This window comes from Pan paniscus, chromosome 2, assembly GCF_029289425.2.
Source record: "Pan paniscus chromosome 2, NHGRI_mPanPan1-v2.0_pri, whole genome shotgun sequence".
In the NCBI taxonomy this organism is placed as follows: Eukaryota; Metazoa; Chordata; class Mammalia; order Primates; family Hominidae; genus Pan; species Pan paniscus.
The window spans coordinates 123,982,136-124,009,838 of NC_085926.1; the positions used below are offsets into that span (position 1 = coordinate 123,982,136).

The 27,703-nt window shown below is 46.3% G+C and overlaps 1 protein-coding gene across 9 annotated transcripts in view; it reads right to left on the reverse strand.

Moving 5' to 3' along the window:
- The window catches only part of SLC41A3 (solute carrier family 41 member 3), a 77,725-nt gene that overhangs the window by 31,828 nt on the left and 18,194 nt on the right, over positions 1 to 27,703 (reverse strand). For 3 of the 9 annotated variants that reach the window (XM_055110381.2, XM_003815229.5, XM_034957258.1), the window contains one exon: positions 12,721 to 12,828. The exons of 1 other annotated variant lie outside the window; for it this stretch is intronic. In XM_055110381.2, the coding sequence (XP_054966356.1) occupies positions 12,721 to 12,750 (30 nt within the window). In that variant the 5' untranslated portion in view covers positions 12,751 to 12,828. Of the gene's footprint in view, positions 1 to 12,675; positions 12,829 to 18,097; positions 19,163 to 27,703 lie in introns of those variants that run through there. 5 more of the 9 variants (XM_034957254.3, XM_055110380.2, XM_034957257.1 and 2 more) reach the window with 3 other exon arrangements.

A 27,703-nucleotide genomic window follows, 5' to 3' on the forward strand; every position in this document is an offset into this window, starting at 1 on the left:
AGTATCAAGGGGAAATGGGGGTTAGAGGCCACACAAAGCCCCCACTTGGCCAATGCCTAGTGGAGCTTGGGAAGGAGACCACCACCCTCCATACCCTAGAATAGTAGAGCCACCAGCCAGCTTGTACCATGTGCCTGGAAAAGCTGCAGGCACTCAATTCCCACTATGACAGCAGCCACAGAGGCTGCACCCTGGAAAGCCACAGGGGTAGAGAAGTCCAGAGGCCTTGGGAGCCCACCTCTCACACCAGTGTGCCCTGAACACAGGACATGGAGTCAAGGGAGATCATTACGGAGCTTTAAAATGTAATGCCTGTCTGCTGGGCTTCAGACTTGCATGGGGCCTGTTGTTCCTTTCTTTCAACTGATTTCTGCCTTTTGGAATAAGAATGCTTACCTAATGCCTGTACTACCATTGCATCTTGGGAGTAAATCACTCATAAGTGGAAGAAATGTGCACTCGGTTTCAGATGAGACATTGGACTTTTGATTGAGTTGGTGCTGGAATGAGTTAAGACTTTTGGGGACTACTGGAAAGGGATGATTGTATTTTGTAATGGGAGAAGAATAAGATATTTGGCAGGCCAGGGAAAGAATGATCTGGTTTGGATATTTATCCCTTCCAAATCTCATGTTGAAATGTGATCCCCAGTGTTGGAGGTGGGGCCTGGTGGGAGGTGTTTGGGTCATGGGGGTGGATCCTTCATGAATGGCTGGGTGCCCTCCTCATGGTAATGAGTGAGTTCTTGCTCTGAGTTCACATGAGAGCTGATTAAGCGTTTAGCACCTCCTCCCTCCCTCTCGCTCCGTCTCTCACCATGTGACACACTGGCTCCCCTTCAGCTTCCACAATAATTGGAAGCTTCCTAAAGCCCTCACCAGAAGCAGATGCTGGCACCATGCTTCCTGTTCAGCCTGCAGCACTATATGCCAAATAAACCTCTTTTCTTTATAAATTACCCAGTCTCAAGTATTCCTTTAGAGCAACACAAATGGGCTAACACAGTCACCAAACTAAAAATTGAACACTGGTACAACACTAATAACTAAACTATAGAATGTATTCATATGTCCCCAGTTTTCTCACTAATGTCCTTTTTTATGTTCCAGGAAATAAATCAGGATTGCCCATTGCATTTAGCCACAGCTCCTGAATCTCATTGTAGAAGAATACAAATCAGCTATTTTATGGGATGTCTCTCAATTTGGGTTTCCCTGAGGCTTCCTCATGGTTAAACTGATATTGTGCATTTTGAGGTAGAAGACCAGTGAGGTGAGGTGCCTCCACTGTGCACCCTGTCATGGGTGATAGCAGCGAGACTTGTCACCAATGCTGCTGACCCAGGTCACTGCTGAGGTGGCGTCTGCCAGGTTTCTCCACTGCAAACACTATTTTTTTGCTTCCTATACTCTCAGTTAGAAATGAGTCGTTAGGTCTTGCCCACACTCAAGGGGAAGGAATTAAGCTTTAGCTCCTCTAAGGCAGTATATCCAAGATTTGAGGACATACGTTAAAACAACCAGACAATCCACACATATTTAAAAGAGATACTTTGAGGCTATGCAAAGATCCTACTTCTCTTTAAAGTCCCACACTCTAATAATGTATTAAGGGATCTTATCTGTGGATATGTGTACATACACAGGTTGGCATATATACATACATATGTTTCCTAGTTCAGTGCACTGAGAGGAACTAGAAGTGTGGCATCCCAGGAGCAACAAGTACACCCACTGCCCAGATCTTGTTTGCTAAATTCAGTTCTTCAATAAAAGGAGCCAGCTTCCTTAGGAAAATGGCTCATTGTAGGGCCAGGGCAAGGAAAATATAAGGTGTGTACCTGGAGTATCTGACAGTGCCAAAAAGTAAGGGAGTGCCCAAGAGCAGGTGGGGCATGTCAGGAAGCAGGAGCCATCTGAGCTAGAATCATTTCTGCAACAGAATAAATATGGGTGCTGGCTTTTAACCTCAAGAATATAGTAACAATCTATGCATCTATACATGTCATAAATATCTATCTACATACATATTACAATGAACTTGAGTTCATGCTTATTTCCAACTCTAATCCAGCATCACAGGATTCATTCTAGCATCGAGGAGATCGTTTTTAAAATGCACAAGAGTGCTGGAAAACAAGAAGAGGTATCTATGCTGTAACAGAAATGAAAAGGAATCCCTGAACAATGGAAAGTGATAAATTGGGTTGACGAGAGAATTCATAACTGAAAACGACAGAGGAAAGGCCTATTGCAAAAGGCAGAGGTAGTCCTGGGGATAATGCGAGCAGAATGGAGCCTGGAGCAGCTGAAAGGGCATTTGCTGCAGATACTTCTGCAGGAGCTTCAAGGAGGGTTGACCTTTCCCCTGCCTGCTTGGTTTGTGCCAAGAATGAGACGTGGCCACCTGGCCTGGCTCCAAGCAGATGCAGCGAGAGTGTTGGGGTCAGAGAGGCAGGGCAGTGCCCCAAGTGACCATGACAAGAGGGACACAGAGCCCCCTTACCCATGAAAAGAGTTACTGGCACAGTCTAGTCAACACATTCTGACTGCCCTCCCTCCAATCCTTAGATTGGAGCCTCCTCTAAGGGCAGTATTCACAGATCTATGAGGTAAGTGTAAATCTAAAATAAAATGATGCACAAGCACCTCTTCACTAAAGGCAAGCCACAAGCCTCTGAGTTTGAAACTCAACAAAGTCAACCAATGGAAGTACAAAATCTAGGGAAACAGAATCAAAGTATGAAACTGAATAAGTATCTAGGATAAGTTAATTAAATGAGATGTCAGAGAATGGTCCTTCATAAATAAAAAGATAATTTTTAAGATTCCAGAAAGTACATACTTAATCTCTAAATTTAAAATAAAAAACAAAAACAAAATCTTTTCATTAGATGACTTCAATAGCACAGTGGTTGAAGAGACAGAGTGATGAAGAGTGAATCAGTGAAAAATTAAATGGAGCAGAAGTATTCTAGCAGAAATGTAGGGAGTATGAAAAGAGAGTTAAGAAACTCAAAAGGTAGACTCAGAAACTACAATATGTACCCAAATAGGAGTTATGGAGGGGGGGTGGGGGAATGAATATAAAAATACAAAAAATAACAAAGTTTTCTATAGAGCTGAAGACAGATGTCTTTAGATTGAAAAACTCCAAGATACATGCAAGATAATGAGAAAAACTCTATGCCAGAGACATCATGGTGAAATTCCATAACACAGATGATAAAAGAAAAAAATCTCCAAAAAGTCCAGATAGAAAGATAAACAAATTACCTAAAAGAAATGAGACTCAAAAGGGCACAGGCTTCCATCAGCAACACTGGGCACAAGAAGATACTGAAAGTATAACTTCAGTACTGCAGGAACATAACTATGAACATTGCATTCCCTAGCCAGCCAGGCTGGCATTCAATGGTAAGGAAAAAGTAAAGCATTTTCCTACTCCAAATGTCCAAAGTTTACTTCCAACAAATCTTATCTAAAACAATTACTAGAGGTTGTACTCAATCAAAACAAAAATAAATTTAAAAGGAAGCTGACAAAGAGTGGCACCAGCAAGATGGTGAATAGGCATCTCCAGGCCCTTGTTTCTGCACAGACACATCAAATAAGCAACACAGACTGACCAAAATAGCTTTGAGGCAGCTCAGAAACCAGTTAAGATCTGCAGCAACCAAGAGAAAATCCAACCAAGAAAAAGCCACCCTCAAACCAGTAGGGAATTCCATGGTGTTTCTGCTTGCCCTTGCACCACCCCCTCCTCCACACAGCATGGTGCAGTTGGGAGGAACCACCTAATCCTAGAAAGAAAGAAGGAAAGAAAGGAATAGAACCTGCTGGCTATCCTCTGGCTTGCCTGAGGGCTGCCCAAGTAACTGGTTTCTGTCTCTCTCTCAAAAGCAAATGGAAATGGTGACACAGTTTGGACATTAGGATGAAGGCCACAGAGGTGCCCAACATATTAGAGTCATGGAGGAAATGTAGGCCCATGCGTGCCTAGGGGAAAGAGATTATGGACAGAGGAACACAATAGAATGTCAAGGCCCTGAGAAGAAGCAGAGTTGACATTCTGAGGGATATTAAGACATTTAAAAGCAGCCATGTATATGGGGGAATTGGAGAGAAAAAGCACATCCACAGGCCCTGGGAGATGCATGCCAGAAAACCCCTGAAAAGACCTTAAGCCTTCATGCCAGACTAATTGGTGAAGATTTTTCCCTACACAGAGCCAGTCTGCAAAGATTGGGAGAGATGGCTGTTTTGCAAATACCTAATTTTTAATAAAAGATGAAAAAGGATACCAAAAAAAAGTGAAACACAGTCTAGTCACAGGAACAAAAAAATTGACAGACACTGACCCTAAAGAAAGTCTTTGAGCTTGCAAAGACTTTAAAGCAACTGTCTTAAATATGTTCAGTGAGCTAAAGGACATATAACTTTAGGAAATTTTAAAAAAAGATATGAACAAGATGAAAATATCAACAAAGAAACAGAAATCATAAAAAAAGAACCAAACAGAAATACTGGAACTGAAAAAAACAATAATTGAATTGAAAAATTCTTTACAGAGGTTCAACAGCAAACTCTAAAAGTCTGAAGAATGAGCAAATTTGAAAACAGGTCATTTGAATTTATCAAGTCTGAAAGAACAAAAATAAATAAGATTTAAGAAAAGTGAATAAAACTTAAGGGAATTACAGAACACTCAATTATAATACATACAATTTGGAATTCCAGAAAGGAAAGAGATAAGTGGGCAGAGAGCTTATTTGAAGAAACGATGGCCAAAAACTTCCCAAATTTGAAAAAAAAAAAGATATGAATATAGAAATGTAAGGTATATGAATTCCAAGTAGGATAAACTCAAAAAGATCAATACTGAGACACATTATAAACAAACTATTTGAAAGTCAAAAACAAAAAGAGAATCTTCAAAGCCAACAGAGGAAAGAGACTCATAACATACGAAAGATCCTCAATAAAATCATCAGTGGATTTCTCAGCATAAACTTGCAGTCCAGAGGTAATATTAATATATTTACAGTGCTGGATAAAAACACCTGTCAACTGAGAATTCTATATCTGGCAAAACTATTTTACACAAATGAGGGAAAAATTAAGAAATCCCTAAATAAAAGCTAAGGGAGTTCATTATTACTAGATCTGCCCTACAAGAAATGGTAAAGAGAGTCATTCAAGTTGAAATGAAAGAATGCCAGACAGGAACTTGAAGCCAAATGAAAATATAATATTCTCCAATAAAGGTAAATGCACGAAAAAGTATTAAAAATTGTATTATTTTAAAATTGGTTTGTAAAAAATTTTATAAGCATTTAAAACACAAAAGCACAAAAATATATATTTATTTTAATAGGTACACAATATAAAAAGATATACTTTATGAGATCAATAACCAAGTTCAGAGGCAGAGCTATAAACAGTAGAGTTTTATATGCAATTGAAGTTAAGCTGCTATCAGTTTAAGGTAAATTGTAATAACTTTAGGATGTTGTATGTAATCCTCATGGTAACTACAAAGAAAACATTTATAAAATATAAACAAAAAGGAACTAAGAAGGCAATCAAAACATATCACTGCAAAAAAAAAAACAAAAAAACAAAAAAAAAAACACCCCAGAGGAAGGCAATAAGGAAGAAATAAGAGACAAAAAAGCTATTAAGACACAGAAAACAAATAAAATTGCAATGGTAAGTCCTTTCCTATCAGTAATTACTTTCAATGTAAATGGGTTAAATCCCCCAATCAAAATACAAAAACTAGCAGAATGGATTAAGAACAAAACAAAAAACAGGATTCAACTATATGTTGTCTATAAGAAATTCACTTTAGATTTAAGGACACACAAAGGTTTATTGTGAAAAGATGCTATAAGATATTCCATGCGAAGAGTAGCAAAAGAGGGCAGAGGTGGCTATGCTAATATGAGACAAAATGGACTTTAAGTCAAAAACCATTGCAAGATACAAAGAAAGACATTATGCAATGATACAAGGATGAAATCATTCCAAAGATAGAACAATTACAAATAGTGAAACACGTTTTACCAAACATCAAAGTTCCCAAAATACATGATGCAAACACTGACAGAACTGAAGAAAGAAACAGAGAGGTGTTCAATAATAGTTGGAGACTTCAATACCACATCATCAATGATGAATACAACAACCAGACAGAAGATCAGTAAGGAAAAAGACGGTTTGAATAACACTAGGAACTGACTGGACCTAAAAGAAAATATACAAAACACTCCACCGAACAATGGAAGAATACACATTTTTCTCAATGAAATGTGAACATGAAATATTCTCCAAGACAGATCGTATATTAGGCCATGAAACCAGTCTTAATATATTTAAGAAGACTAAAATCATACAGAGGGCCGGGCACGGTGGCTCACGCCTGTAATCCCAGCACTTTGGGAGGCCGAGACGGGTGGATCACGAGGTCAGGAGATTGAGACCATCCTGGATAACACAGTGAAACCCCGTCTCTACTAAAAATACAAAAAAATTAGCTGGGCGTAGTGGTGGGCGCCTGTAGTCCCAGCTACTCGGGAGGCTGAGGCAGAAGAATGGCGTGAACCCGGGAGGCGGAGCTTGCAGTGAGCCGAGATGACGCCACTGCACTCCAGCCTGGGCGACAGAGCGAGACTCCGTCTCAAAAAAAAAAAAAAAAAAAAAAAAAAAAATCATACAGAGTATATTTTCCAGTCACAAGGGAGTAAAACTAGAAATCAATAGAAAGACAACTGAAGTATCTCCAAAAATGTGGAAATCAAGCAACATACACTTGAACAACCAGTGGGTCCAAAAAAAAATTCCAAAGTAAATTAGAAAATATCTCAAGACAAATGAAAATGAAAATACAACACATCATAATTTATAGGATGCAGTGAAAGCAGTTTTAAAGGGAAATTTATAGCTGTAATCAATTCCATTAAAAAAAGAAGACCTCAAATAAACCACCTAAACTTATACCTTAAGAAACTAAGAAAAGAGCAAACTAAACCTAAAGTTCACAGAAAGAAGGAAATAATAAAGATTATAGCAGGGATAAATAAAATAGAGAACAGAAAAATAACAGAGAAAAATCAATGAAACTAAGAATTGATTGGTTCCTCAAAAAAAAAAAAATCAACAATTCAAAAGCCTTTAGCTAAATTGACTAAGAAAAAAAGAAGTCTCAAAAAACTATAATTAAAAATGAAAATGGGACAAAACTACTGATTCTACAGAAATAAAAAGGAATACAAGAAAGGAAATTGTATCCAAACACACTAGGCAGCCTAATTGAAATGGATATATTCCTCGAGAAACAATTTACCAAGACTGAATCATGGGAAATACAAAATCTGAATATACTGAAAACTAAGAAAATGAAATCAGTAATTAAAATCTCCCAACAAAGAAAACCCAGGACCAGAAGGCTTCACTAGTGAATTCTACCAAACATTTAAAGAAAAATTAACACCAATCCTCCATAAACTGTCCCAAAGAATTGAAGAGGGAGAAATACTTCCAAATTCATCCTATGAAACAGTGTTACCCTAATACCAAAGCCAGACAAAGACACTAGAAGAAAAAACTACAGACCAATATCTGCTGAATATTGATGCAAAAATCTTCAAAAAATACTAATAAACTGAATACAACAGTATATTAAAAGGATTATGCACCGTGACCAAGTGGGTTTGTTCCTGGAATACAAGATAGCTCCACATACAAAAATCAATCAATCCATGTTAACAGAATCAATGGGGGGAAAAAAACCACATGATGAAAAAGCATCTGACAAAATTCAACACCTTTCTGTGATTAAAAAAAAAACACACCCAACAAACTAGAAATAAAAGGAAACTACCTCAACATAATAAAGGTTATATGTGAAAATCCCACAGTAAACATCACTGTTAATGGTGGCAGACAAACTTTTGCTCTAAGATCAGGAACAGGACAAGGATGCCTGCTTTCACTACTTCTTTTTAACACACTACTAAAAGTTCTGGTCAGAGAAATTAGGCAAGAAATAAAAAAAGTAAAAGGTGTACAAATTGGAAAAGAAGAAGTAAAATTACCTCTGTTTGCAGATAATGTAATCTTATATGCTGAAAACTCTAAAGATTACACACACACACACACAAATTTTTATAATAAATGAATTCAGCAAAGATGAAGGATACAAAATCAACAAACAAAAATCAGTTGCGTTTCTATACAATAACAATGAATAATTCAAAAAAGAACTAAGAAACAATACCATTTATAATAGCATCAAAAGGAATAAAATACTTATGAATTAACTTAACCAAGAAGGCAAAAGACTAGTACACTAAAAACCACAAAGTGTTTCTGAAGAAATTCAAGAAGACACAAATAAATGAAAAGACATACCATATCCATGGACTGGAAGACTTAATATTGTTAAGATATCAATACTAGGCTGGGCATGGTGGCTCATGCCTGTAATCCCAGCACTTTGGGAGGTCGAGGCAGGTGGATCACTTGAGGTCAGGAGTTCAAGACCAGCCTGGCCAACATGGTGAAACCACTTCTCTATTAAAAATACAAAAATTAGCCAGGCATGGTGGCAGGTGCCTGTAATCCCAGCTACTTGGGAGGCTGAGGCAGGAGAATTGTTTGAATCTGGGAGGTGGAGGTTGCAGTGAGCTGAGATGGCACAACTGCACTCCAGCCTGGGCGACGGAGCGAAACTCCATCTCAAAAAAAAAAAGAAAAGAAAAGAAAAGAAAAGAAAGATGTCAATACTAGCTGAAGAATCTACAAATTTAATACAATCTCATCAAAACCTGAACATTAAAATATTTAAGCAAAAAAACTAAATGCTGGCCAGCACAGTGGCTCACACCTGTAATCCCAGCACTTTGGGAGGCCAAAATGGGCAAATAGCTTGAGCTCAGGAGTTTGAGACCAACCTGGGCAACATGGTGAAACCCTGTCTCTACAAAAAATACAAAAATTAGCTAGGTGCAGTGGTTCATGCCTGTGGTCCCAGCTACTCAGGAGGCTGAGGTGTGAAGATCACTTGAGCCTGGGAGGCAGAGGTTGCAGTAAGCCAGGTTCATGCCACTGCACTCCAGCCTGGGTGACCCTGTCTCAAAACAAACAAACAAACAAACAAGAACTAAATGCTGTATTTTGATGAAACAGAAAAATACATTTATAAATTCCTATGGAATTTAAGGGACCCTGAATAGCCAAAACAATCTCAAGAAAGAACAAGGTTGGAGGTCTCATACTTGATGACTTCGAAACTTATTACAAAGCTACAGTAATCTAAATGGTATGGTATAAAGACAGGCATGGAGATCAATGGAATAAAATATCCTGGAAATAAACCCTTAAATATATGGTCAAATGACAAGGGTGCCACGGACATTCAATGGGAAAAGGAGAGTCTTCAAAAAAATGGAGCTGGGAAAACGAAATATCCACATGCAAAAGAATGAAGTTGGATGCTTATGTTACACCATGTACAAAAATAAACTCTAAATGAATCAAAGACCTAAACAAGAATTCAAACTACAAAAGTCTCAAAAGAAAACATAGGCAAAAAGTTTCAAGGCATTAGATTTGGCAATGATTTCTTTGATATGATACCAAAAGCACAGGTGACAAAAGCAAAAATAGATGAACTACATGAAAATTAAAAACTTCCGTGCATTAAAGGACATAAGGCAAAAAGGTATCCTACAGAACTGGAGAAAATATTTGCAACGCATATACTGATAAGAGATTAATATTCAGAATATATAAGGAACTACAACTCAACAACAGAACAACCAAAAAAACTAATTAAAAAATGGGCAAAGGACTTGAATAGACAGTTTTCCAAAGAAGACATACAAACGGCCAATAAGCACATGAAAAGATGCTCACCATCACTAGTTATTAGAAAAATTTGTATTAATTTTATAAGCTAAAAGAAAGAGAATTGATAACTTTACAACATTGACTTTTGCCATTCAGGAACTTCTCTCTCCAAATTTTTATTTCTCTTTATAAAGCTTTGTAGTTTATTTGTATAGGTTTTGCCCATTTTGTTTTGAGGATTATTCTGAAACTATTTAAAAACTGGTTAATAGCTTGAAGGGAATCTCTTTTTAAATTATACCTTATAAACGACTATTTCCAGTGTGTACGGGAGTATATAGAGACATGTTTATGTATGTTCATGTATATATTTTATTTCATTTAGATGTTTTGAAACTGGCCTACTTTACCATTTGTTTTACAGTTTTCTAAGTGATTTGCTTAGATTTTCCAAGAAGGCAAGCATATCACTAATAAAATAAGTTTTTCTCTTCCTTTCCAATATTTAAGACTCTTACTTTCTTTTCCTAGTTTATGAATACACAGAACAACATAAATAAAATATTCTTCTGTTTCAAGTTGCACTAAGAGTATCTTTGTAAGTCACATACAGGAGTTGAAGGCAAAACTAATAGATGGAGATTGAAGGTAGATCAAAGGGGGCCGGTATGGAGTAGGGGAGTGGGCTGCAACAGCAACAAGAACTTTCCAGGGAGATGGAGATGTTCTGTGTCTCAACTAGGGTCACAGCTACACAGCTGTATGTATTCGTCAAAAGTCATTGACCTGCACACTTAAACCCTCTGTTTTTATTGTTATCAATTTATACCTTAAGACTGATTTTAAAAAAAAAAAAACAAAGTAAAACCTTTGAAGGTTCTACTGTGATGATAATGTGTCTGCTCTCCTTTGACAGACTGTTGTAATGAATTACATTAATATGGCCAGGCGCAGTGGCTCATGCCTGTAATCCCAGCACTTTGGGAGGCCAAGGCGGGTGGATCACGAGGTTGGAAGTTCAAGAATTACATTAATAGTTCTTTTTTTCCTCTCATGTTTTACATATTTTAAGAGAATTAAAACACTGAGATACGATCATTGTAGAGAAGTGTTTAAAATGTAGTTACGGGCTGGGCATGGTGGCTCATGCCTATAATCCCAGCACTTTGGGAGGCTGAGGCGGGCAGATCACTGGAGGTCAGGAGTTCAAGACCAGCCTGACCAACATGGTATAACCCTGCCTCTGCTAAAAATACAAAAATTGGCCAGGTGTGATGGCACACACCTGTAATCCCAGCTACTCGGGAGGCTGAGGCATGAGAATCACTTGAGCCCAGGAGGCAGGGGCTGCAGTGAGCTGAGATCATGCCACTGGACTCTGGCCTGGGTGACACAGCAAAACTGTCTCAAAAAAAAAATGCAGTTAAACACTATGAAACAAACACCTGAAATGCCTCCATGGCAGAGATTACTATCAACATTTTTTTCCCTCCCAAACACTGACCAAAACAATTGTGCACACACGTATGCATGTGTATACATGAGTTGTGTGTGCATGTGTGTAGCTGTATCATGTTACCAGCTGCTCAGACATTTCCACATCCCACAAGGCTCCACATGATCTGGCCCCATGTGTTAGTTTCCTCTCGCTGCTGTAACAAACTTAGTGGCTTAAAACAAAAGAAATCTATCCTCTTATAGTTCTAGAGGACAGGAGTCTGAAATGAGTCTTATGGGGTCAAAATCAAAACCTCACTCCCTCTGGAAGCTCTAGGGGAGAATCTGTTTCCTTCTCTTTCCCAGCACACAGAGCTCCATCTCTTGGCTCACGGCCCTTCCTCTGTCGTCAAAGCCAGGAGCACAGTATCTTTCCTCTCTTATGCTGCTTCCACTACATGGCCTTTTTTCTCGTCTGAAATGTCCCTCTGTTCCTCTCTATAAGGACCCCTGTGGTTACACTGGGTCTATCTGTATAATCCAGGACAATCTCCCATCCCAAGGGGCTTCTCTTAGTCACCTCTGCAAGGGCCTCTTCCCTATAAGTTAACATCCACAGGTTCCAAGACCAGGACCTGGTTATCTCTGGGGCCACTGTTCAGCCACTTGCGCCTCACCTATCTCTTCAGCCTCATGTTCGGCAGCCCTCTGCCCCCACCCCACCTGCCCTCTACTCTATAGCTACGTTGCTGTCCTCTCAGATCCTTGAACACACCACAACCTCCTCTTGCCACAGTCTTTGTCACCTACAGGATATCACATGGGCATCAGAGAAAGGGAGAAACCATTCTGTGTAGTAGAAGGGAAAAAGCTTCAGTCTCCTGGGATAGCTGGGAAGGTGTGAGAAGAGCTGGTAAAGCTAGGAACTGTGTTGGTTCAAGAGCCCAGAGAAGACACCTCCAGTGATCAAGCATTCAGGGAGCCATTCTGGGGAGCAGAAGCCACTGAGAAAGGTTAACCTGGGTGACAAACCCTTCCTGTCTCCTCCATGGAACCCTCCATCAGGTCTGCATTGCTTGTCGTGGCTTCTGTGTGAATGTGTGATGGGGCTGAGCTCAGGGTCCAGGTGGATGCAGGTGGCAGGGCGGTGTGCAGACTCGGGGCACAAGGCACCCACTGACATTTAGGTCAAAGGAGGAACAGGGGCAAACAGGGTTGTGCACATCCCTCAGTCATCCAGTTTGGTAGTGGAAAGCCAAGGCGTTGGGCTGGGAGAGGGACAAGGGACAGCATGATGAGGTAACAAAACCCAGAAATATCCATTGTTTTGGAGAATCCAACCCACCGCCCACAAGCCAGGGGAGACCAGGTGGTAGGGACGCGCCTGCCTCACGTTGTGGCCGCCTCGAATGTCCAGGTGTCCACTTACAGCTGTGGAGAGTCTGGATGCCAGTGTCATCTCCAGGTTCCCCTTCAGGCCCACCAGGGGCGGCACCAATGTCAAAAGGTCTTTCACCTCCACAAACACAGGCCAGTGCTGGTAGGGAAACAGTAAGGAGATAAGCCAAACACACACATCAGCAAATCTCTGGAAATTTCTTGAGAGAACCTTCAGCAAGTCACTTTTCACTCCCTATAAAATGAACAAATAGGACTAAGTAGTTTCTTAAATGGCTTTAAACTAAACAGAAATAAATGAAGCTGTGAAAACCTTTTAGTGCTGTTAACTGAATCAGCATCAGCGGCCGTAAGCACACTGGGGGCTGGGCCAGGCTGGAGGCCAGCGGGTGGCAGCCATGCTGCATGTGCTCTGCACCATGGGTTCTGTAGAGGCATGCACAGGTCCCGGATGAGAAAGTTGGGGAATTTCTCATGAATGGGGAGGCCTAGAAACACCCACAAGACGGCCAGGCTGAGGAAGGGCCCTGACTCTACCGGGGATCAATGATCTTCACACAGGCCATGCAGGCCCTGCCTCCCTCTGCCCCCAGGTCCAGGGACTGCGTGCCTGCTGCCACTGAGCACCCTGTGGGGCTCAGGGTTTTTAAAAACAGATAGAATATGCCTCTATCCCATTAAAAGTAGAAAAATCAATAACTTCAAAGACAGATGAAAGGGATTCATGCTTCAAGGAAAATGGAAGAGAAAACACTTATTGGCAGAGGTGAAAACAATTCTTAACTGTTTAATGTGCAATTAGATGTTCCCCTAAATCAGTTTTAATGCCCCACCTGATCCTACTGATTTATTTTGCCTGTCTGGCTGCTGCTGAGATCTTTGACGCCTAACACTAGAAGCTTCTCCTGGTTTTGGAATTCTAGACCTGGAAACAAATCCCTGCTTCGTCATCAAGGAGAAAGGCGGCCTGGGATCTAGGCCCTGTCCATCCCCTACAAGGCAAGAGCTGTGTAAAGATGTGCAAATCCACCCAGCCCCTAGGGACTTGGATAGTCATCCATAAGCTGCCCAGCAACAGGCCTGACCAGGCGTGAAGGTGAAGAGATCAGACCAGAGGCCCTTTAAGACTCCTTTCTGCTCTTAGACCAAGGAAGATGAGCACTGTTTAGTTTCTTCCTGTACCTTATCTACCAGGCTGTGGAATTCAGAATCCAGTTCCAGCTCTGATGGAGTTCTGAGTTTGCCCTCTCTTAAAACTTGAGAATAAAACAATGCCACCAGGTAGGGTGTCCTCCCACGCCTCACAGTCTCCTGGTGGCATCTGGCCACAGCTCTGTGCAGCTGTCCTCTCAGCCTGCACACCCTCCACACAGGGTGGGCCTCCGTCCTCAGCAGGGGAACCAAGGCCATCATCAAGTACTCCCCAGCGGGCCTTTGGGCACCACCACCCACACCTTCCCTAACGTCCTGTGGAGCCCAGCGTGCTCATGGGCACTCTCTCTGTCTATACCCAAGACCCGGCACCTACCAACCCCAAAGTCACAGCAAACTCCTCCTTTCAGCCTGCGCCACCCAGCAGCCTTCCTCCTGCTCTCTGAGCACTACTACCTCTGAACAAGTGCCTGTTCTCACCCATCACCCTCAGTGCTGCAACTCTATGGCTCTCACCGTCTCCCTAAAGGAAGTGGTGGCCTCCTGATGGGTAAGCCCCATCTGCTGCTCTCCCTGCAGGGTGGCACTGTCCTCCCCTCCACGGATAAAGCACCTGCTGACAGGCACAGCTCTGTACCCTCTCCCCTGGCCTCTGGGCCTCCACCCCCAGTCCTGTGCCAACCTCACTATCCACCCCATCTCGGCCCCTCTTCTTCCTTCTGACCATGTTAATACCGACCTTCCTTCCTGCTTTCTCTTCAGTTCTCCTTTCTCCTCACACCCTCTCCCTTCCGCAGCTCGAGTACCCTTCCACTGTGCACACAGCACTATCTTCCAGCAGACACCCCACCTGCTCCATGCTCCCGGGGCTTTCAGCAGGAAGCCTGGGCGGAAGACGGGCGGGGGGGGAAGCTGAATCCTGATGCACGGTGGTCCCATCCTCCTTGCCAGACGTTGCTATGACTGGTCAGTGAGACCTGAGAAGTCCTGTCTGGTCACATCGGGTATCACACAACCGTGACGGGACTAAAGTCTATGGACACTGGCTGAACTGTGTCCCCCAAAACTCGTATGGTGAAGTCCTCATGCCTAGTACCAAAACATGACTGTATTTGGAGAGACTGTCTTTAATGAGATAATTAAGTTGAAATGCAGTCATGAGGGTGGGTCCTAGCCCAGTATGAGTGGCATCCTCATTAGAGGAGGAAATTAGGACCTAGACATGCACAGAGGGGAGACCATGTGAAGACACAGGGCCATCTGCAAAGCTCAAAAACCAACCCTGCCAACACTTTCATCTCAGACTTCCAGCCTCTGGAACTGCGGAAAAAAATCAGTTTCTATTGTTTAAGCTACCTCCTCTGTGGTATTTTGTTATGGCAGTCCTAGCAAACTAATACAAATGTAAAGTGAAAAAATACTGGGTGACACTGTTAATCCAGTAATTAACCAATTCTGGCACTGTCCTATCTCTAGACTTCTTTACAGAGATAATCAGTGTCTTTGTTTTTAAAGTCCCTTTGAGTTAGGTTTCCTGTTACCTGCAGCCAATAGCAAATACACTGACTGATACCCTGGGCTTGTGTGGGTGCCTCCCAGTGTCTATGACTCAGAAGTCTCTGTGAGCATCAGATCTGCCCATCCAACTCTGGCTGAACTTTGGACACCCCACAAGCACCTCAAACTCCAAATCTCCAAACTTCTCCTTGCCACCCGTGTCCTTCCTGCTCTGCCAGCCAGGACTCAACACCTTCTTTTCCCCAATCTGACATTCAAGTCATCACAACTTTTAAATTCTGCCACCGCCCTCTCCAGCAACACTGTAAAGATGCCTATATCAATCATTGGGGAGGCTGAAATCATCAGAAATAATGATTCTTGCACTTGAGGGGCTCTGAACTCTGCCCACAGTCCCCCAGCTCTCCCCTGCTCCTCTGGCCTCACCCTCGGGGTCATCTTTGACACCACTGTCTGGGGTGGGTTTTGTGGCACAAATATGACCCCATCACTCGGCCACCTGTAACCCTTCACTGCCAACTCCTCTCCTGAGTATACCTAACACATAAGTCCTATGAACCCCAAAGACACACAGGCATATGTCAAGAACAGTCAACGCAAACCCACAGCACTGGAGTCAGAGGTGGGGCTGAGATGACTAAGCACAGAGGACTCTGCTGGGGCTCTGCTGAGGATGCCCCAGGTGGGGCTGCAAAGGCCCCTGTACCTTGAGGTGGTCCATGGAGCTGCACAGGAGTTGTGTGCTCTCCTACGTGTCTATGCTACCCTTCAATAAAACCAGCAAGACACTCATTTTAACATAAAGCAAACACCTGCTACACTCAGTGCACAGCACACCCTCTGAGCAGAGTAGACAGAGCCCCTCACTCCTGCCCAGTATCACTGTCTCCATGACAGCGGCCACCCCTGTCTCTCACTTTCCACAAATGCACACTATCATTCACCTGTATCTTCGCACACAAATCCCTCTGCTTGGAATGTTCACGTCTTTTCAGGGCATCCTGGAAATTGCTACATTACCTTTAAAGTCCAAATCAAATTGTCCTGCTCCTCTGCAGATCCCCTGACCCCTAGGAAGAATGACTGCTCCCTCTTCCTTCACAGGCAAACACCTCCTTGTGGCCTCCACTCCCTGCCCAGCCCTCCAGAACGCCTAATCGTCTCTCTCCCCAGCATCAGCAGGGTGGTCTCAGGGAAGGAGCGACAAGCTCTCAGCACAGCTCTAGGATGAGGCTATTGGGGGAACAAGTGGGTATTCAGGTTGCAAGCCCACAGAAGCACAGGCTTTCTAATTGGGGGCTGGCCAGGATGCAAAAGGCCACCCCAGCCCCAAAAGGGGATGAGTGTCCCATCAACTGAGACGAGCAAGCAGAAGCCACCTGGGAGGCATCGTGAGCTCACATTAGGAGGCTGGGTGGCCTGGTGGGTACAGACTGCCCCTCTCCAACTTGGACCCAGGGGCACAGAAAGACTCTGAGTGGCCATTAGGAAGGAGGTGCTGCGTACACTCGGGAACATGAAATGCTATTTGGGGTGTCCTCGTGGGTTGAAATTTTAAATTTATATTTACAGATTAAAAAGCAAAACTGCAGGCCAAGCACGGTGGCTCACACCTGTAATCCCAGCACTTTGGGAGGCTGAGGTGGGTGGATCATGAGGTCAGGAGTTCGAGACCAGCCTGGCCAACATGGTGAAACCCCGTCTCTACTAAAAATACAAAAAATTTAGCTGGGCCTGGTGGCGGGCACCTGTAATCCCAGCTACTTGGGAGCTGAGGCAGGAGAATCATTTGAACCCAGGAGGCGGAGGTTGCAGTGAGTCGAGATCACGCCATTGCATTCCAGCCTGGGCGACAGGGCAAGACTCTGTCTCAAAAAAACAAAAAGCAAAACTGCATACTATAAACCATATATGTATATGTTTATATGTACATAGAAAATTGTCTTGAAAGGTCCACAGCAGCGGTGATAGAGATGAGGGGACAGCCTTCCTCCATTGCTTGGGTGTATTTTCCAATTTTTCTAAACTGACTCTACGAAATGTTTCAGTTGACAGATAGCACAAACCTCTCAATGATTCCAATACGCTGCCCAAACCATGCTAGGGGAGAAACAGACTGTGATAAGCAAATCTCCCTCAGCACACGCCTCCACTGCAGGGAGACCGCCATGGCCCTCCCACCTGCACCCCCAGGGCTGCAAACCTTGTCCTTTTTTACCAGGGGCCACACCAGGATGCTGCAGGCTGGGCACACTGCAGCTCTCCCCACAGCGGCCATGCCCCCACCCCACAGGGACCACAGCACACAGACTCAGTCATCTGGTCCTCACAATTCTGTGAGATGAGGGCTTTCATTATCCCCATTTTACAGATGGGGAAATCAAGGCAGAACAGTGTGACTAAAAATCCCCTCCACTGGTGAGTGGCAGACTCTGCCTCCTCAGCCCACATACACTGGGAGGAAGGCGGTTTGAGCTCCTTGGGCTGAGGAGGCACATGCAGGCTAAGGTTCTGACAAACCTCCATCATTCTGCGAATCTCTAATGCTGAGGTCTCAGCGTTGGAGGTCCCTCCTGCCAGCCTCGCTGACACCCGGGACGCCCAAGCAGCAAGGGCAGGTTGAGGGCTGCCCTCCCACTGTAGAGGCCCCTCATGGCTCCAGCCTGCCCTGTCTGTGGTGCCAGGAGACCCAGTCTGTGTGTCTCCCACCCCTGATCCCCCAAACACCCAGTACGCACTTGAACGGTGTTCATCACCAGGCCGGCCGTCATCATGCACAAGCCGGACAGCAGAATGGGCACCACGACCTGGCACATGATGGTGAAGAAAGATTCAGGCAAGACCCCATGTGGGGACCGGGTAAGCTCACAGCTGAAGCCTCGCAGCTTCTTGCCCTGAAAGCAAAACTCCAGATTCAGCTGGGTGACCACCATGGCCAGGTAATGCACCACGATCCCAGGAGCACGAAGTCAGAGCCTGGGGTGCTCCAGTCCTCTCCTCCTGGCCCACACCAGGACGCTGTTCCCAAGAAGTCCACACAAACAGAAGCTTCCCAGTCACCAGGTGCCCTGTGCCTGCAGAGAGTTCCCCAACAGCCCCTTGGCTGAGGGCCAGCACAGATGAGTGAGGAACAAAGGCCAGTGTGACTCAGGGCCTCATTACAGAGACTCTGCCAGGCCCTGCTGTCCCTCCCTGAAGGTCAGGCTCTCCTCAGACAGTGGCTGTGTGTCCGCCGGGACCTCCCTCTGCCAGTCTGCCATGGAGGCTCATGGTCCCTCTGCACCGGCCTTGACAGCAATCAGCAGCCCAGCAGGCTGGTCCATACTGGCTTGGGCTGGACAGAGCTGGAGCCCACGTGGTGCCTGGCCTTGGTGAGTGCCCACACGGAGGTCTGCTGCCACCTCGCCCTGTACAAGTGTCCTGGGCTGTTCCCCTCCTGGCAGAGGAGGGCCTGGGGAGAGATCAGCACAGAGGGACTGCCTCCTCAGGCCAGCTCTACAGACCTCGAGTTTTATTCCTCAAGGTCAAGCAGTCTATGGGTCCCCAAGCAGGAAGCCACGCCCTGGGTCATCTCAAGTTGTGTCCAGCCAGGGGGTTCATGGCCACAGGAAGCTGTGTTCACAGAAAAAAACGCAGGCCTGTTCTCCCTCCATGGCCTGGAAGACTCATAAACATGTTTCCAAAGTGGCCTTGCTTTCTTCAGCTACAAAGGTCAGACTGGCCCTGCTGACCCTCCTCACACAGAGAAGGAGAAGGGGCTGGGAAGCCACCTCTGACTCCTGGGGTTCTGTTGTTGGGTGTGTCCTCTGCGCATTCCACAGGCACCAGGAACAGAATGTTCAGGCCTGAGGGCAGGCTGGGGCAGGCAGAAGCCCGAAGGTGGGGGTCAGACTCACACCAGCTGAACCCAGCACTGCGGTCGGGTCTAGGCCTCACTTCCACTCCCATCCCTAAACTGTCACCCTAGTGGGCACGTTACCTAGTTCTTCCGTCGGACTATCCCAGGCTTAAGTGCAGACCCCAGCCTGGAGTCCACTGCCCTCCCCAGTGTGGATCCTACCGGCCTCCCCAAGGCTGTCCCTGCAACCGAACTCCAGACGAATTTCTCCAGCACCTGTTCCCCTCGTGCCCCCAATATTTCTTGCACTGCGTCTTTGTGCACACCCTTCATTTACTCATTCATTCAACAGATATTTTTAAGCCCCTCATAGGAGCAATGCATAACTGGCCCTAAACTCCAGCACAATTCCCACTGAGAGCTAGAGTTTCTGACCCCCTCTTCCCTCTGTCCCCACAGCTTAACCGAGAGAACAAAGTGGAAGAGACGCTGTCGTAGTCAGTTTCTGGGCGTGGATCTTAAGAAACTGACAACTTCTATGTCCTATCTCTTGGGCTGCTCATGCTCCCAGCCACTCTGCTGTGAGGAAGACCACATGGTCACACGTAGAGGCCGTATGCCAGGGTCCTGCTCACAGCCCAGCCTTGCACATGAGTGGGCTGTCTTGGGCTGGCCCAACAGCCACCATGCACGCAGAGCAGGCGGTTCTTCTCACCGGGCCCTGCCCAACCTGTAGATTCCGCATCAAACAATAATTGGCTTTAAACAAACTGCTAAGCTTTGGTGTCCTTCGTTATATAGCCGTAGTTAACTGCATTTGGGGAATCTCTTCCTCATCCGTGATCTCGCTATTTCAGATGTAGCAACTCCCAAACCTCTCACAGCCCAGACCTCTCCTCTGAGCTTTCAGATCATATACCCAGGCTCTGGTAGGGATGAGCATGTGTCTCACTCCACCAGTCTCTCAGGACTGCCACTTCCAAGCCTGCCTCTCCCAAGTGGCCTGCCTCAAGGAAAGGTGCAGCCAGAAATGCAAGCCTCACTCTGAGCCCCTACCATCTCAGTCCCACATCCACTCTGCCTGTCCCCACACCTCTCCCACGGCTGTCCCCCACTCCCGCCCACAGACACTGCCTTCACCATGGCCCTTTGTCCCTCTAATCTGTCTCCTCACAAAACCAGTGTGTGCTCTTCACAGGCACAACCCACAAGTGCACTGTGAGGATGGCCCTTGCTCACAGTGTGTGGTCAACACACTGCCTGAGAAAGGAGCATCCGGACCCCTTGCAATCTGGAAAGACACATCCACGTGAGCCTCCTTCTTGCAAGTACATGGTCATATGCTGCAGCTGCAGAGGGAACTTCTCATGACCCTCACGGGGGCCATGCCCAGGCTCCTCCCCTCTGCTGCAGGCCAACACATCACCCAGGCCAAACGTCTGCCAGGCCTTGTGGCCAGCTGAGGCACCTCCTCTCAGCCAGAGCCTAACAGCTCTTTCCCCAGAATTCCCAACGTACTCTCTGAACCTTCCTGAAGACGGGTCCCACTTTTGCATAACAGAAGCATAAAATGCAGGTGTATCTGCTCTCCCTCCCTAGCACGCACCCCTCCTGAGAACAGAGCCCTTCTCACTGCTGCAATCTTGGGGATTCTCCATGGCTCCATTCCACAGATCAGTACTTAGGGCCTAGTAATTGCCAGCCTCCGCCCTAAATGCCAGGGTACACTGCGAGCAGAACAAACACAGGTTATCAGTCAAAAAAAGAAAGAAAGAAAGAAATGATGATCTGTGATAAGTGCTCTGAAGCAAACCCAGGGCATAACAAGGGCACAGAGCAGACTCGGCCACACGCAAACAGTCACTGCAAATGAATGAAGGAATGCCCGTAACACTCAGTCACTGCAATTGGATGAAGGAATGCCCATTTGTTCCCTTGTGCAGCACTCTGTATTTCTCAGAGCTCTCTCACATTCTATCATTTTCACAACAGCCCTGGGATGTTCACAGGAACTATAGCATTCTGTTTTGCAAATGAAGAAAATGAACAGTTTCCCAAGATCACACAGCAAGTTACTGTCAAAGGCAGGCCGAGACCCTCAGCTTCTGGGCTGCCTGCCAACCCCATCACTGCCCGTCATCCATGGTTAGGATCAGTTTGTTCAAACAGGAGATTGAACCGGCAGGAGGCAGAGAGAAATGGCCTGATTCTGAGAGAAGTGTTGCAGAAGGTTACTGGTTTAAAGGCATCACCTGGTTAAAGACAGAGTCCTCTGTCTTTAAGGCTGGCCTAGTTTCCCTGGCTGCTCAAGGCCTGTTGTGGGATGCACATTCCCAAGGCATACAGCTGAGCAGCCCCCAAACAGGTGATCACTTCCTTCAGGTGTCAGCACCTCTCACAGTGTCATCATAGTTTGGGACGTGGTCAAACATCATCACACAACGTATAATCATACACAGTGAATCCTGGAACCACCCTCATCAGCACAGGAGACGCAGAAATAAACAACCATTTGCAGACTCTCATATAGAAAGAGGTGTCTGACCAAGTAAGTTACAAATCATTACAAAAATGTTTCTCAAATCTGTTTAAAAATTGAGTGAGAGACCGGGTGCGGTGGCTCATGCCTGTAATCCCAGCACTTTGGGAGGCTGAGGCGGGCAGATCACCTGAGGTCGGGAGTTCGAGACCAGCCTGACCAGTATGGAGAAACCCCGTCTCTACTAATAATACAAAAATTAGCTGGGCGTGGTGGGGCATGCCTGTAATCCCAGCTACTCGGGAGGCTGAGGCACCAGAATCACTTGAACCTGGGAGGCGGAGGTTGCCGTGAGCCGAGATAATGCCATTGCACTCCAGCCTGGAAAACAAGAGCGAAACTCTGTCTCAAAAAAAAAGTGAGAAGGATACACACATACACACACACACACACACACACACACACACACACACACGTGCACGCACAGTGAAACGTTCAGAAGGATATATACCAAAATGTTAACAGTAGTTGCCTTTGGGTGGTGGGTTCATAAGTAATCTTTATAATTTTCTGTCTATTCTGACAATTGTGACTATTTGCTTTTATAAATAAAAAACTATCAAAAGCAAATAATGTAATTGTATAAGAAAAATGACTTTCCTGTGAAAACCTGAGAAGAAAACATGTCAACACAGCTCACTGGGTTATAATCCAGAAAATCAAAAGTGTGGTTTTAAAAATAGCTCAGTAGCACAGCAGAAGAATCTCAAAGAGCTTGAACTAGATTCCAGCTGCACGGAGCAGCAGGTGGAAGCCGGGTCCGGCGGTTTCTGTGTGACCTTCTCTGGGCCTCCAGCCCACCCCACAGCCCACAGCATGAGCAAGTGGCACAAGATCAGTGGTGCTCACCCATCAGGGGCACCAGGACCACCTGAGGAGCTTCTGCAACAGGCCGCCCAGGCCCCACAAAGACCACAGGATCAGAACGTTGAGGACCACTGATCTCTGCCCACCACCTCGTTCTTACTGGGGTGTGTTTTTAGGGGAGGGTCCACAGAGTGTGGGCAGGGGCTCTGGAGTACATTTCTGACACTGCAGTGGGAACTGCTTGTTTACCAGGAGCAGTTTCCAACGCAGCATCCAATTCATTTCTCAGGGTCACCTTGACCCTCGGCAGGTTCTGGGCCAGATGGTCATTCTTACAGGCATGAATTCTTCCCCCATCTTGTTCAGGTCTCACAGATCAGGCCAATTAAATTTTAAATAACTGTTAAGGTTCTTCTTTATTTTCTGCTTCTGATCTCGACTGGCAGAACCCACCCACAGGTGAAGATGAAAGACTTGTCCACCCCCTGCCAGGCTGGCCTGCTCCCACACTGTCTCCAAGCAGCCTCTCTTGCCTCCCCTGCAACACCTCCTCCTGGGGAAGGGGAATCTTCTTGGCCTCCCTCCGCAGGGCCGCTCCCACCACTTGCTGGAGCACACAGCCCTCATTGCTATCAACGTTGACCCCAGAACCTGCTGTGTGAGCGGCATGAGGGCAGGGGTGTCTGCCTGGCACAGGTACACAGTATATGCGGCCTGAACGAGTGAATGAATGAATGAATGAACGAACTGCTGTGGCCCTCACCTGTCCAGGGCTGGGTGTCAAGGGTCCACCATACCCTTAACCCAAGGGTGAGACCCCCTCCCTCACTGATGAGGTGAAGAGGAGGTGACCATAACAACTGGCTCACAAACAGATGGGCCCACCGTGACTGAGGACACCTGGCCAGCTCTCCCTGCCTGTTCTTTGCTTGCTAACAAGCCCACACAGCCAGTTGGGATGCAACTGCCAATTGCTGGCTTGAACCTCTGCTGTCTCTCTTGGGCTCTGCCATCTCCTCCCACCCTAAAGGGTTATTTTCGCCCCCATGACGAGAACCACTGTTAACTGACTACAGGCTGGTGTGAGGATGGTGGGTGCTCCCTGGCACTCCTGCCACCTGGTCTGACTTACAAATTGGCTTGACAAGATGAGACTCCACAGACCCTCCCCTGCTCACCATTAAAACAGTTAATACTACCCAATGCAAATTACAACAGGACCTTCAAGGAGGGAAACTTATTATGTGACACTTAAACAGGGTATGTCAATCCTCCTGCTTCTCCTTTACACAGGCCAATATGGCTCATTCCTAAACCTGGAGAGAACAAAAGGGTGCCTCCTGGTGGATTACCACCACCTTAATGGCATGACCCTGTCCATTCAGACCCCCACATCCAATACCGAATATTATTGAAATAACTGACTCCATCCAAATCAACTGGTACTTTGCTGCTATAGACTTGGCTAATACATTCTGTTCAGTGCCTATTTCACCAGCCTCTCAGACACAGTTGGCCTTCACCTCTAAAGGGACACTAGATACCTTTTCCAGGCTCCCCACGGGGACCTCCGCAGCTCTGCCATCACACACAGTCATGCGGCCAAGGTCTCCCCTGCATCTGCCTTTCTCAGGAGCACAGTTACATTACAGTGATGATGCCCTCCTCCGCAGAGGCTCTTTTGACACACTCGTTAAGGGCATACAAGTAACTCACAAAGGCACTCACAACAAGAGAGGGGGCCATCACCCCACATGTGGTGCGAGGCCTGGCACCTTGGTTAAATGCCTGAAAATTACTTGGTAAACTGAGAGCCGTCCCCAACACTGCAACAAAAGAAGTATTAACCTTCTCAGCATCCACAACATTAATACAAGTCTCCAATATCTTTTAGTCCTTTTTGGGTTTTGGAAGCAACATATTTCTCATCTACAAATTTTACTTACGCCCATTTATGCTGTCATCTGCAAAGCAAGCCAACTCAAACAGGCCACTCCAACAAAAGGTTCTAGGATCTGCCCAAGTTAATATCAGCAGTCACTCTTATTAGTGCCCCCAGAAACGCCTTCATGGAAGAGAGGGGCATTAGCAACCTCCCCTCAAGCCCTGGAGTCTACAGGCTGATGGCCGTAAGTTGTCTAGGGGCTGCGGATCCAGGGAAATGCTCTCCTCCACCCTGCACTGTGCACCATCAGAGGAGTAGCTGCTGGACACATGCTGGGCTCTCCTGGAAGCATAGGTTCTCACAGACGCTGTGCCTGTGACCCTCCATTCCCACTGCCCATTATGCCTTCACATGTGGCACCCCCAAGCTCAGTACAGCTACTGAGGTCTCCTTAAAAATAGAATGGAGCCAAACCTGGGCTCTCTGGCATATGCCACCTGCAGGAGGGGTGGTCTCCCCTGTCCTCAGTCCTTTGCCAGACGCCATGGTGCCAGAGGAGTCACCCCTCCCTGGGCCCCTTGGGATGGGCTGGCCATTCACGGTGGGAGCTACAGGCTTCACGGTGGGTGCTGCCGTGTAATATGCAAGGGAGCTCAGGGGAAGGCTGCTGCATCCCATCTTAACCAGGAAGTCCCTGATAAAGAGCAAACCTCTAAGGGTCAGCGCAGTGGCCAAGCATCAGGCAATCAACAGCACAGGCGCCCTGGCCTGCTGGCGGCTCCCTCTGCACCTGGGCACAGGCTCTTGGCCCAGAGCCTCAAAGATGCCCCACTTGGGGGTAGAGAGCTCTGGGAATTTCCTGCCTCACTGACACACAAAACATAAAACAGGGTAACAAATGCCTACACATATACTACAGCCACACACAAGGCCTCAGCCAGTCACTCCTGATCCTCTCTAAAGTTCAGACATGGCCGACGGTGGCCAAGGCCCTCATTTCCTTCTTGAAATATAGAGCACCAGCTCTGCAGGAAGCACCCAGTGGAGCCTCTACTTCCTGGGTGGGCCACAGGCAGCCAGGGTTAGCAGGAGGCACATGGGCCCCTCACTTCAACTCCGATGAAGTGACAGGTGGCAAAGTGACCTCCACTGGGTGTCACCACTGTCACAGGCACTGATTAAGCCAGATCCAACCCCCCCACCGCGGGGACACACACTCCCCATACCCAGGCCACCAAATCCCTCTGTTGCCCTTCCTGGACAAGGGCACCACATGGTACTCTCCCTCCTGGCCAAGGGTCTGTGCTGCTTCCTGGAGAGGCACTTCTATTCCCTGGAAGTCTCAGTCACCACCAAGACTTAAGCTGGCATCGAGGCATCAAGGGGTCAATGGTGGGGTAAGGCCTAAAACTACGAAGTGCTGCCTCAACACCTGGAGAAAGCAAGATAATGTGAGCGGCGCGTTCCTCTCCTGACTCTGCTCCTGTGGATGAGGTTCCCAGCCCAAGAGCCTCCTTATCTCAGGGCAGGAACTGTCCCTCCACATCCCCGAGGAGCACGCTTCAGTTTCTGCCACCCTGTGGAATTACGCATATAGTCAGGAATGGAGGGCAGGTTTCCCACTCTCTTGTTATGACAAATCTTGCCCCCCACATCCCCTGCTGACTCACTCTGCTCCCCAGTGGCCCTGCAAGGTGTGCAGCATCCTCCTGCCTGGGTGACTGGTATGAGGACTAACAAATTGCCGTGGTCCTCACCTGTCCAGAGCCAGGTGTTGAGTGTCCACCATCCCCATAACCCTAGGGCAGGACTCCCCATCCTCACCAGCAGAGTAAAGAGGAGGCAATTAAAACAGGCTGCTCTCACCTCCTCCCGCACCCCCAGTCTTCTCTCTCTGCCCACATGGAACGCCCTTCCAGCCAGCCCTCTTGCCCTCCTGGCCTTTCTAGACCGCTCGGTGTCTCTGTAAGGCCATAGCTTGCCTGGAGACCCCCGTTCTTCCCGGCACATGCACACAATGCTCATCCCAGTCCACCCACAGAGCCCAGGACTGGATCAGTTTCTGGAGACTGCTGCCATTCCTGCCTGCTCCACGCATTCCAGTGAGGAGTCCTGGTGGAATTTCAGAAAGATTAACTTGGAGGAGCTTGGCGTCATCAGGTAAACCCTTTAAAGGGAGCAGGTGCTTCCTGAAGTCAGAGAGGGATTTCACCCAAGGGAAGTTTCTCCACTGCTGCCTTTGAAGATGGAAGGGCCACAAGGCAAGACGTAGGAGTGGCCTCGAGAAGTGAAGTGCAGCCCCTGGCTGATAGCCAGCAAGGAAATGGAACTGCAGTCCTTCAACCTCAGGGAGGAACCCAGCACCAGGAGGTGAGTTCTGAAGACAGGACTATGCTTAGAAGTGGATGTTCCCCCAGAGCCTCATGAAGAGAATGCATCCTGGCCAGCACGTGGATTTCAGCTGTTGAGACCCTGAGCAGGGATCCCAGCCATACCATGCCTGCCCTCTGCCTTACAGAACTATGAGCTAATCAATGCGTGCTGTTTTAAGCTGTTAAATTTGTGGTAATGTGGAACACAGCGATATAAAACTGATACAAAAACCACATGTTGCCAAATCTTCTGAGTTTTAAAGAGGAGCTGAATATAAGCACTGTAATGAAAAGCTTCCAGTTTTGAAATGTTTGCACTGAACTGAACACTAACCAGCCAACAAACCGATGCAGACCAGCACGACAGCTGTGTACACCCACTTTGAACCTCTCATATATGCAATGAAAAGAAAGCAGACTTGTAGCAGAGAGTTTTTCTTCTTCATGGGAACACATCCCTAGTCTCTAATATGTGCTGCCCTGTGCACGCACATGGGCAGATGGGCACCTGTATAAAAAGCAGCTTCTGTTTCTAAGGAAGGCATAGGCTCAGAGCCTTAGAAGAAAGATGACTGAGACTGCATTTTAAAAAATGAATGCATAGCAAAAAGCCACCAAAAGCAAAGTCAAAAGATAAATGGAAAAAAAAGGAAACATTTATAATCCATATCACAATGAAATGATCAATTTCCTTAATATATACAGAGCCCCTAGGTATCAATAAGAAAACAGAAAAACACCCCATAGAAAAATGAGCAAAGAATATAAATAGAAATATCAAGACCTCAACCTGTCTCACTCATAAGAAGAAGCACAGATCACACCATAATGACCACAGCAGGCAGCAGCCCTGGAGGAAGGCCCCCGACCCTGCCTCCTGGTACTGATGCTTTTAGCCAATTG